This window comes from Polyodon spathula, chromosome 11 (assembly GCF_017654505.1).
Source record: "Polyodon spathula isolate WHYD16114869_AA chromosome 11, ASM1765450v1, whole genome shotgun sequence".
In the NCBI taxonomy this organism is placed as follows: domain Eukaryota; kingdom Metazoa; phylum Chordata; class Actinopteri; order Acipenseriformes; family Polyodontidae; genus Polyodon; species Polyodon spathula.
This window is the reverse complement of record NC_054544.1, coordinates 39302725-39315361: the sequence shown is the minus strand read 5'-3', so window position 1 is coordinate 39315361 and position 12637 is coordinate 39302725. Positions and strand designations below refer to the sequence as shown.

Below are 12637 nucleotides of genomic sequence, written 5' to 3'. Positions count from 1 at the left end.
AACAAATCGATAATAACAATCCAAAGCATTTGCTTTTGTTACAGACTTTCTAACAAGTTTGAAATAAACAATTGTGGCTGTTACAGTACTTAATTAACCCCTTGTAAAAATAAATAAATAAAATAACACCAAACTGCTTAACATAAAACAGTTACCACAGTAGCAGACTCGATGTACACTGCCTCAGAGTTTATGATCACATCATAAATTCCAAATTTTCTAAATCCATTGATGTAAATGTCCGGTCTGTTTTTAATTTTTTCAAGCAAATTTGGCTTCCTCACACTGCCATTCTCATATTCACTTTGATATCCAACACATTCTTTCCCTTGCCCAGCGCTTCTTTAACCTGTGCTGCATACCATTCTGTCATAGGCCGGGATCACTCACTGTATGCCACACTCTGATTGGTGGAAGAATTATTGCCAATCCAATCAAAACCGCCAATAAAACCAAAAGAAATTATACAGTATATTAAATAAAGTGAAATACAGGGCATAGTACATTAAATACAAACAGTAAAAAAAAAAATTAAATGCAAATACATTAAATAAAAGGCTAGGGAACTTTTGAGGTGTTTCGGGGGTGGTAGAAGGAGGATTTGACTATAGAGGAGATTTGGGCATCAAAGGAGAGGTTACTATCCAGAAGTACACCAAAAGCTTCAACAGTGCCTTATATACATACAAGGCAGAGCATCCTATGACCCATGGCATTCTGTGTATTTCAGTGCATGTTATATGAATAATTTACAGCCCTCAGAGCTGGACTTTTTATATGTCATCCCGGGTTTGTGAGTTCATTACAGGAGTCAATAAATCCTTGAGGGAGCTATTATAACGATTCTTCTAGGGCACACAGCACTAATTTGTTTTTGGTTTTTTTTGTTGGCTGTTTCTTGTTAGGGAAGAAAAATAAGCTGCGAGTGTACTACCTGTCATGGCTGAGGAACAGGGTGTTGCACAATGATCCGGAAGTCGAAAAGAAACAGGGCTGGATCACGGTTGGGGAGCTGGAGGGCTGTGTGCATTACAAAGTTGGTAAGTACATCAGTCTACTCTGTTTTTAACACATGCAGTAAATTATACAGCTCCAAAACATTACGTGGTATTCATAGCTATTGTATGTTGGGCATTTATGTATTTCAATTTAGTCGTCACCAATTATTAGATCTTTATTTTTTATTTTTCTCCCCAATTTAGTCGTGTCCAATTATTTCTAGGTTCAGCTCACTGCTACCACCCCTGCGCTGACTCGGGAGGGGTGAAGACAAACAGAGGTTGTCCTCCAAAGTGTGTGCCGTCAGCCGCCTGCTTCTTTTCACACTGCAGACTCACCATGCAGCCACCCAGAGCTACAGCGTCGGAGGACAACGCAGCTCTGGGCAGCTTACAGGCGAGCCTGTAGGCGCCCAGCCAGACCACAGGGGTTGCTGGTGCGCTGTGAGCCGAGGACACCCTGGCTGACCTAGCCCTCCCTCCCCCCGGGCGGCAGGTGGCACACGGCCAATTGTGGAGCTCCCGGTCACGGTCAGCAGTGACATAGCCTGGATTCGAACTTGCGATCTCCAGGCTATAGGGCACATCCACACGGACCGCCTTTACTGGGAGACTGGGCATTTCTTCAATTGGAGATTATGAAATTAAATACCCAAGGGATATCTGGTAGTGGTAATATGTGAATACCTAAAATTACAATCTGTGCTGGCCTAAAACTCCATCCTTCATACCTGCCACATTGTCCACCCTCCAGACAGACCTGGCATTTGATTATGCCTACCAGAAGTCAGCATGTCAGTATAGTCCAGTATCTACATGCTTAACATGCACAGCACTGAATTGTAGTTTGAAGCAGGGTGGTGTGAAGAAAGTACAAAGGTAAATTTTGAGTGGAGAAGAAAATATATATTATTACAGAATAGTATGTTGCTAGTGTATTTTGTATATTATTAAAATAATCCCACTCTTAGAAAAATGCCTTTGCCTTTGTTCTTGCTTCCAAATAGGGACCTACAATAAGAAACCACATTGTCTTGTCTACTTGATTGTGTTCCTTCAACAGTAGTTTTAAGAGTTCTGTTTGAGTGTTTGGTGTTCCAGTTGTAATGATCAAGTCAAACCACTGGTTTATTGTACTGTAAATGTGATGTCCTTTCTACTCTAGTGAAATATGAAAGAATCAAGTTTCTGGTTATCGCTTTGAAGAACTCTGTGGAGATATATGCTTGGGCTCCAAAACCCTATCACAAGTTCATGGCCTTCAAGGTAAATGAACTTTTTTTTCTATTATACACAAGAATGCTTGTTTTAGTGTTGTTGTTTCTGCTAGTGTTATCGCTTCCCTGTGACTAGGAGAAGGGACTATATTGTACTTGAATATAAAAGGAGGGTGTTGTTTTTTTAATTGCTTTTTAGTTTTTAGGAGCACAGGGAAAAAAAGTACATGTTTATGCAGTTGAGTTATGTGGGTTTATAGTACATTAAATGTTTGAAATCACGAGTTTAATTGATTTCATAATTCATGTACAATTAATAAATAGTATATAATGTGTATGTATAGTAGGAAATGTTGGGAACAGCTTGCACAAATTTGAAACTTTCTAAAAAAAAAAAAAATTTCTTGAAATATTGAGAAACTACTAGTTTTAATAATATTGCTTAAGATGCTATTATGTTAGTTGCCCTGGAGACTGACTTTTGATCATACCTGAAATGTGTGCTTTTTACTGTTAACATTTTCAGTTTTTCTCAAGTCTTTTACAGATCTACAGTACAAGCCCCAACTTGTTGACTTAACTGTCGAAGAAGGTCAGAGGTTAAAGGTTATCTATGGGTCCAGCGTGGGTTTTCATGTGATTGATGTGGATTCAGGGAATCCCTATGATATCTACATCCCGTCCCATGTAAGTTAAGAAGACGGAACCAATCCAGTTAGTATGACTTAGCATTTTGAAGTAAAATCGGCACGGTAACGTTGGCTATCATTTCTATCACAATTCTTATTTATAAACCAACGTGTTGTCGGACAAGCCTAACTTTGTTATACACTCCTACGCTCAACAATTTCAATAAAGCAAAAGCAGGTACATGATCAAATCAAAGAAGATGGTAATATCTAACTGTTACTCCCCGATCTACGACCTTTGACAAATCCTTAAGGACTTTGACAGCCAAACAAAGCAACCGGAAAATACTTTTTCTGGCCTCCTGTCTGTTGGTTCTGTTTGAGTGGGAGCCCATATTGCAGCAGTTTCTCAGGGGAAAAGCATTGAGGCATTGAAATTGGTTTGCCATTAAGACATAGTTTCTGATTTTTACAGAGGCTTATTTACAATGTTCCCTCCCCCAGATTCAGAGCAATATCACCCCACATGCCATTGTGATCCTCCCCAAGACTGACGGAATGGAGATGCTTCTGTGTTATGAAGATGAGGGGGTCTATGTGAACACATACGGCAGAATCACAAAAGACGTGGTGCTTCAATGGGGAGAGATGCCCACCTCTGTTGGTAGGTGTAATAAGCTCATTCTGTTATCGGCTGATTGGGTTTCAGAATCAGCTGGTAGGTGCAGTTCCTTACACGCGAATACTTTTTAAATAGACAAGGGTTGAGCACGAACCCGAACCCTTCACCTCTTCCAAGACTTGTAACGAATATTGCCTTAGATGGATAGTCAGTTAACATCGGTTTCATATTTGGGAGCGCTCTATATAAACAGTGCATCATAAAACACCACAGCCTTTTTAAACATTTTCACCACTACGTGTCACTGGGAGACCATGACTGGAATGGGCAGCTAAGTGGTACAATGAAACAGAAGCAACAGTACTAAAAGACACTTCAGTCAGTGTCTTCTGTAAATGATTTAATTCATATTTGTTCTGCTTTTAGTACAACTTTACACAGTCGGAGTGTAAACCAGTACAAGAGACCCATCTTGAACACACTTTTTTTGGTTGGTCACTTCCTGTTACCTGAACCGAATTGGAACCTATTAAAGAATCCCAAAATGGAAGTGTATTCATGCAAAGAGGATCCAGTTTCATTTAGAAGATCCTTCTGTTACGTGTGGTGCCAAAACTCAGTGTCCACCAAGGATGACTCATCAAGTTAGAATGTGGAGATCTTTTGCCAACAGTTTTTACACAAACTGTTCATTTACAGCACAAATATGTGCTAAGCCGAGTTTCAAAACCGCTAGCAACTGAATCAACATCAAAGCAGTCTTAAAAAAGCGACCTTCAAAATAATCTCAGTGGAAAATGCAATAAAGAACAACACTGGTAAGGTATCTACCTTTTTTACCTGACTTTTTTTTTTCTTCTTTTCATCCAGCTGTGGGGGCTGCAAAATGTAAAAAAAGAAAAAAGTACTTAAAGTATAAAACAGCATAGACATGCTACACATTTTCCTGTCTTTTCAATCCTTGGTCTGTTTAATACTCTTGTAAACGCGGGCTGACTTTTCTCAAGTGTTTTGAGTTATTAGCATTTCTTGAATATGATTCATTAATATTATAATTCCAGTAACAGAGATTTGATTTCATTCAGCACTGTGCAAGTATTAGAATTTGACTGAAACGGACACTTATCCGGATACTTTACAGCTGCATATTAAAATATGTATTATAAAACTTTTAAAATGTTTAATTATTCGCCTTTATTATTAACACTTTTTTTAAGAGCATTATCATTTCCAGCACTGTTTTATTTAGGCTTTATAGCTGGAAGCGCTATCTCTGGTAGATACCAAAGAAGCATTTTTCTGTGAAAGGCCAATACATTAAAATGCACATCCTTACTTCATTATGCAGCCCCCTTTTTGATTTAGAAAATTCCCAAAGAATTTTAAAATGTCAGCCCTTTTTGGGACTCTCTACTAATTAAAATAAATTTGTCACTGGCTTATGGTACTGTATATTGTAGGCAGTATTTTTTTTATTTATTTATTTATTTATTTGGTCTGATCCACATTGGATATTCACTGTAACATTTCTTTTGCACCTATTGATGCAACATGATTTTATTTTTGCATGTCTAATGAAGGGACTAAGATTTCAGCAGGAATGTTATTATGTTTTACTAAAACTTAGGTGCAAACCGGTGGTGTCTGTGAAGCTATTATTGCTGGTAATGGCAATATAATAAATAAACAACAGATAAAAGAAAAGATCAGATTGTGGTGCACCTTTTTGTTAGAGTTCTGGTGGACTATCCAAGTTTTATTTGGATAGTCGGATCTGCCATACAGGTAATGCAGATCGTTTTCTATGCGTAACCGGTTTCATCTGATTCAAGTTGTTTGTTCGGTATTGAAGGATTTTGTTTCTGTAGTATGTAAAATCTTCAACTGTTGCTGGGGAGGCATATTTTATTTGGCTTTAAAAGAATGAATATGTACAGCTAGCAATTGTATACACTAACCCAAGATCTCCTGACTTGACTAACAAAACAAATGGCCTGGTTATATCCATATACTTTATACATATGTTAAGGGCAAAATCCGGTGGTCTGGCGAGTTTAGTTTTGCCCGGGCCAATCTAGTTTCGCCAAGGGGAGGTAATAAAGAGTGATTTTAACTACTGTTAAAAGCAGCCCAGGTATCGTGCCTTTTCTGCACCACTGCTGGAATCCCAGCACACAGTAGCTACATTGTTGTCAGAAGTGGAGGCAAGGCAGGTACCCTGACAAAACTAGAGTCGCCCAAATTAATGGCATGGGCGAAGCAGATTCACCCAGCATCGATTCTGAAGCGTTGGACGAAACTAGACTCACCTGGGCTAGCCCCAAAATTCAGTGAAAACTTTTGAAAATACGGGTTTCTCCCAGTAAACTTGGAAAAGCCAGTTTGGCCTGGGCAAACTAGACTCGCCAGACCACTGGGTTTTGCCCTTAATCTATACATTCTACCTTCTCATTACTTAGTTTAGAACAACTCTGAGATCTCCGTGGTTTTGTTCTAACAACTGAAAAATACCTCCAAAAAAGATTGTCTTTTTTTTTTTTTTTTTTTTTTTTTTTTTTACCCCTCACGGGTAGTTTGTTTTCCCGGGTATTTTACTAACTACACACTCACTCAAAAGAAAACAAACAAACAAACAAAAACGTGTTGCTCCCAAACAAATTCGACAAAACAGGCGTGACTTTAGCATTTGAAACTGCTGCAATAATCATCTCCTCGCATGGTTGCTTTGCCAGTATCGGGTTGCTGTTTGACGTCAGAAGTCGTTGACGAGGAGTAGAACCAGGACCAGTTGAGCTGTTCTTCAGCATTCTCCTTTGTCTTTACAGCCTACATCCACTCCAATCAGATCATGGGCTGGGGAGAGAAGGCCATTGAGATCCGATCAGTGGAGACGGGACACCTCGATGGAGTTTTCATGCACAAGCGAGCTCAGCGATTAAAATTCCTCAGTGAGAGAAACGATAAGGTAATTTGATCAGCTTTTCAACTTTGTGGGTCTTTCCTGGCTTTGGGTCTTTCCAAAGGTTCCCTTTGTGTCGACAGGTGTGAATTCAAAACCTGTTAATATTTTAATTGCAAAACAAGAAATTATAATTTTCGCATTGTTTGCAATCTACACATTAACAACCAATCGGTGATAATGAGGCAACACAGTGTGAACCAATATCAATTTTATAATAACCTAATCTGTTAAAACCACTCATTTTATTTGTAATTCTCTCTTTCCATATTTCATCCATTCGATATTCAGCAGTGACTTGTATTCAACACTCATGTCCAATGTATTTCCACATTCTGTGATTCAAGAGCCAATTACTCCAAAAAAAAAAAAAAAACTAAGTTCATTGGATACAAGTTCAGTTTGAGTCAGGGAACTGGTTAATGTTTGGATGATCAGGTCTAAGTGGAGTGTTATTAGAAAATCAAATGAAAATGGATGTCATACCAAACTAATGAAACAAAGAGGCTCAACCATTGCTTAAATCACCTCGCCCAAGTCTGTGGCCTATTTAGTTACCGTAACTGCACATTGGGACAATGGTAGTATGTTACTGTGTTTAAGCTATATATTGAGTTTCATTCAATGCCTGACATCCTGCAGGTGTTAATGTTGTGCCATGTGCAAGGGAAGCTTCGATAGAAACGTTTGTCTAGTAGGTTTCTTGCGCCTCGTTATTTCATGATTCAGTAATTAGAATTAATAGTAAACTCTCTGTAAAACGTATACTTGTCCAGACCTTTAATTTTTACACCAGCTATGGGCCAAAAAACAGGCCTAACATACCTTTCTCCTTTTGTACAAAAGTGTAACTTTCCAAAATGATTTCCCCCTGCAGGTTTTCTTTGCCTCTGTTCGATCTGGTGGCAGCAGCCAGGTCTTCTTCATGACCCTCAATAGAAACTCTATGATGAACTGGTAACACACACGTATGAAAGCGACTGATGGATTACATTTGTAGACCTACGGTACACTTTAAAGAAAAAACTAAAAAAAAAAAAAAAAAAAAAAAGACCACCTTAAATGTGGATTTATAAGTCTAAAGGGTGTTTGAACGCCCGGATATGACGCTTCCCTATTGTTGTTGCACAACCTTCAAGCCAGTATTGCCTGGACCGCTTGACAAGATGGAACAACAGATGTACAAACAGGTTCAATCTGTGGAGGCTGAATGAAAGATGTGCCTCTGTGGATATGGACACTGGAAGGCCTTTCTTTGGAGGCCTCTCACAATCATTTGGGATTTATTTATTTTTTGCTTTGTTTTTTCTTTTTGTGAAAACCGGGAAAGAGTTTTGGCTTGGGGGGTGGGCGGGGCTCTTATCTGGAATTGGGGGAACATGAAATTGATCTGCCTGCTGGTAGTCTTGCGTATATAGGTGATGTACAAACGGGTGTTAGGAGGATTTAAAATAAATAAATAAAATAGCAGGGGAGCACAATTATACATCAAAAGCTGATGTTTAATGCTGGGTCTAGTTTCAATTCTTTAACACCCACTCTCTTAAAGGCAGTTGGGTAAGACTAGTTTGTTTTAGGGGGGTAGTTTTCCATGGCTAAACGACCAACTGTCTTTAGACTATCAATCTAGATGAGGTCCTAATTTTGATATAAGTGATGCAGCTTACTGGCTTGCTGAGGTCGAGTGGTGTCGTTTGCACATAACTACCAGGATGAGGCATGGGCACAAGCATATTAAATGTTGACCCACAAGAAAATTGACAAACTCTAAAAGCCATTGAAAACTAGAAACTAAAAAAGTAGGCACCCACAAGACTGATGACTCCCTGTTGGCAAGGCTTTCAGAGAATCAGACTTTTTTCATTTTGTTTTCCTTTAAATATCAAGTCTTGCCAGCAAAGAGATGGCCGTAATGTAATTTGGTAATAACATCTTCTCATCCTCGCAGGTGTTTCAATGCACAGCTCGAGGGAATGCTTGTATCAGGGAACAGTCTACAATTAACTGGCACCATTTTATTTTGGAAGGGGGTGGTTTGGTGCTATTTACTGCTGTTTAACTATTGAAATTCCCAAGATAAGCTTATATACAATTAACCCATATTGTTACATTTCTATGGATCTGTAAAATGCTTGTTCTTAGTTCAGGTAGACATTACGAATTCCTGTTACTAATGGTTACGGTTTTTTAAAAAATTCTAACAATGGTCTCCGAGAAATGTTAGCGGCTTTTCTTTTTTTCTTTTTACTTTTAAAAGTAGCTGCAAGCATGGCTGCCTGTGGTTTTTATGGTGTTGTCGCAGAAAATAAGTTCTGTGTTGCGCTTCCTCTTTCTAACCTACCTCGTTTTGTTTTCTTTTTACAGGTTTCTTTTTTATTATTCCTGCAGTGTGTGTGTGTGTTTGTTTTTGACATTAAAGAGCACAAGAGTAGCAATGGCTTCTTACGTCAAACTGGTCACTGGTTAGGGTAAAATCAGAAATGTAGGCCATTGTTCGGCTTGGGAATGTGTTTTTTTTTAAATGAATTAATTCAGTATTCTATCTGCTTTGAATGCAGTTCTTACCATTCTGTCCTTAAAGTATATGGCAAAATATTCTTACAGAAGAAAGGAACATTACATTTACCTTTTTTTTTTTTTTTTTTTTTTTTTGTGGTGTTCTGTCCAATATTGAGCTTCATTCATTTTTTCTATATGTCAACTATACAGAGTTGAGCGGTCAAAGCATTCCACACTTTCAGAAATGAGAAAATGAATGTTAATGGGCAGTTTGTTGGCATTCGACAGCATACATAACTGACTATGGGGGGGGTGCAGCACAGGTAAAAACCCCTATTGAAATTGTATTTGAAGCTGTACAGTTGAAACAGGAAATTAACAGTTTTAGAATGATGCATTGGGGGGTACCAAAGCTAACTATATGTATTTTAAAAGTCAAAGGAGGTTTATGTACATCTTATCAGAACCAGGTTCAGAGTTTGTTGCCTCAGAGTTGCTTCCATGGATTAGGCCAGACCATTGCTTCTCTTAACCTTTTACTTTTGGCTGCTTTGTTTGTAAGCTTAATGTTTTGTTCACTTAAGTTGCTAACTGATGTGTTTTTTTGGTGTGTTTTTTTTAATGAGTATTATTGTAGGTATTTGATACAGTAAATCAGTAAAATGGGGGTATGTTGGAACTAGGGTGGCTGTAATTGTGCACTGCCTTTGTTAATTGGGGACAGCATCTTTTTCTTGTATTCTTCTTTTTTTAGGTTTTTTTTTTTTTTTTTTTTTTTTTTTTTTTTTTTTTTTTTTTTAAGGTCTCTGACATTTTACTTGACTTAATATTTAGAAGACCACAAATTGGTGCAGGTGCCAGTGAGACAAAAATAAATTCCCCAAAACTGTACGCATATCTTTTCTACATAGTTTAGTGTTAAAGTACGTTGTACAGTAGAAATGTAGCTTGTAATGTCAACTGCTGCCAGCCTAGCCGTTTTATGAATACGTTTACATGGATTTCATCAATAGACACTCCTATATGATGAAAGTTTTACTTGGTACTTAATATTCCTGTTTCAAATCTTGAAAATTAATTGGGGGAGGGGGGGGGGGCATGAAGCTTATTTGTGTAACTATACAATCTATGTAAAAGTTCTGTACAAAAAACTCATCCTTTTTTCAGGTGTTCCTTTTTAAAGCTTGAAATGATATCTTCCATAACAGCTGTTTATCAACATCAGAAGAATCCCAGTGACCCTGACCGGGAGACCACAGCACACGTGAATATATTATCAGTCCTGTGGACTTCTTTCCAAGCAATGCCTTCCACATGTAACTGAGCATAGTTATCTCATGGGGAAGGTGGAACGGGGGCTGCACTATAAATGCAAAATTATTCACGTCACATTTTTAATTTTTTTTTAATTTTATGAAACACCTAAACTAAGAAAAGATAGACCACCTATGAAAGTATGGAATCTATTTTAATAAAATGCATTTGGACATCATAGAATCCCGAAACCATAATGAGATTCGGTTATCCATAATCCAGTAGGGAAAATATATGGAGACCTATTCTGTTTTGACAGAGACTGCTTGGTTTGGCACTGCTAATGGTTGCACTGTGACTTGCTTTATCTGCAACGATTCAGACCACATCACATGGTTCTCGACCTTGGGCTACCCTGTATTTCCTTTCACACAATCCTTCTATTCACAACTAGCACTGTCGATGTTTCGAAGACCAATTCATTTTTTTTTTTTTTTAATTCTCATGTTTCCCTTATTGTGATACTGTGGTGGGGGGGGACATTAATTACAGTAGTTTTGCCGCTGGTTTTAATGTGTCAACAAGTTTGCACATTTTAATAATTTCTATTTAAAAATAAGGAATAATACAAAAAACAATTCCTGGGTGTATTCTGTGAAACAGGGTTTTAGCAATAAACTGTACTACTGAATTATTTGATTTGAAATGTTATCTCTCTTTTGTTGTCTTTTCATTTTTTTTTGATTTGTTGAAGTTAGAGTGACTTTAACAAATCTATGCAATTAATAATATACCGTTTTTTGGATTAGAATAGGTTTTTTTAATTGCTTTATTTAGTCTTAACCCCCCTCTTTAGCATTTGAGGTTCTGCCTCGGTTATGTCTGCCTAATATAGGAAGCATTAGTCATGTCCTGTTTTTTTAAATAAAAATGTTAAGAAAATGATTGAAATGATTTTCTGCTTCTCTGTTGCTAACCTGCTGGTTTTCTTTAACAACTGATCTTCTGTTCAAACTGTGCCCTTTCTCTGAAAGCTCTTGGATTTATTTACTATAAATTATAATTGTTGGATCGCAACCAGCACTTTGCCATAATTTACTCATGAGAGTTCAAACCATTTGTCAAGCGTGCTTTCTTTTTTCCCCAATCAAGGTGCTTTTGAACTTGTCTTGCTATAGCCAGAACATGAACATTGTCTTGTGTGAATCTCAGCATCTACTAAAAGGAACTAATGTGTTTTTTTTTTTTGTTTTTTTTAGAAACCTACTGCCACCATTTCAGATACTGACTTTGAGGTTATGGAGACTCCTTAGACAAAATATAAGGTGCCCTGTACTGATCTAAGATGACTGTCATATTGGGGTCATGTGACTTTGCTTTCCGGGTCATGAAATGCTAAAGGTTCTGTGCTGTGTGCACAAGTGTATTCTCTCGGTTAATTTCATGCCACCACAAAATTGAATCTCAGACATCTTTGCAGTTCTGCTTTCTCATTTACAATGTTACATGCTGGTGACCTTAAAATTGATCTCTGACCTGGTGTGGTTGCCACCCTTAGGTCACATGCCTATTTTTAAGTTTCAGGGGTATTGTCTAAATCGGCTACATTACATGGTTTTCTCAGGTAAGTTATTTTTTAAATAAAAAAAATAAAAAAGCTCTTTCACTGTTTTAGCAATTGACCATGTCAGTGACGCAGACAACACACTTTTAGCAAGTGTCTTTACCGATTTGGGTACCCTTTTATTATCAGATTCCCTCAATAAAGTTACATACAGGTTGCATACAAAAATAAACTGTCTCCGTACCACATTGTTTTAACCTCCAGCAATATCAATGATGCAGATCTTTTTCACATATAGATTTTACTCCATGTTTACGAAACCATTCCCCATACAGCAAGATGAACTGGAATTAATTCTAAACCTGGTTCAGTCAGTATTGAACATAACCTGGAAGCAGAAACAAAATTGTGTACTGAAAGAACAGTTGTTTATCAAAGCAGTTCCTTTAAAGAGGTGGTACAGATTTAATGTTATTTAATGTATGTCACTTATTTTTTCTATTGATTTTCTGGATTCATTATGCTGCTACTACTTTGTTTCGTCTATGAGATCATGGATGGCTGACAGGTGGAGTTCAGCTATAGCGAGATGTGGAGAAAGTTCATGCTGATTGTGGTGCCTTTACCAGACAAGCCTTTTGAGCGCGCTGTATATTTCTTGCTTTTACGGGTGATTTAGGGAATTAACTAGTAGTGCCTTATGGGCAGCCAAGATGACATTGTAGTTGTTCTGAAGGGACAATTCTCTAGAAAGGCATTGTTTTTGACTTCTCAGTAATTTGTGTAGTCTTGGATACAGAGGGCAATATTGACAGAAAAACATGTTACAGTACCAGCCAGAAATAACCAAGGTGCATGCAGGAGTGCTTAAATTAATCTGTCATTTACTTGGTTT

General features: G+C 37.7%; 1 protein-coding gene across 10 annotated transcripts in view; it reads left to right on the top strand.

The window, feature by feature from the left end:
- The window catches only part of LOC121322909 (TRAF2 and NCK-interacting protein kinase), a 141594-nt gene extending 130471 nt beyond the window's left edge, over positions 1-11123 (top strand). For 9 of the 10 annotated variants that reach the window (XM_041263500.1, XM_041263499.1, XM_041263493.1 and 6 more), the window contains 6 exons: positions 906-1040; positions 2164-2264; positions 2753-2902; positions 3349-3508; positions 6292-6431; positions 7303-11123. In XM_041263500.1, coding sequence (XP_041119434.1) covers positions 906-1040; positions 2164-2264; positions 2753-2902; positions 3349-3508; positions 6292-6431; positions 7303-7386 — 770 coding nt within the window. In that variant the 3' untranslated portion in view covers positions 7387-11123. The remainder of the gene's footprint in view (positions 1-905; positions 1041-2163; positions 2265-2752; positions 2903-3348; positions 3509-6291; positions 6432-7302) is intronic. The other variant, XM_041263495.1, reaches the window with a different exon arrangement.
- Positions 11124-12637: the final 1514 nt, after the last annotated feature.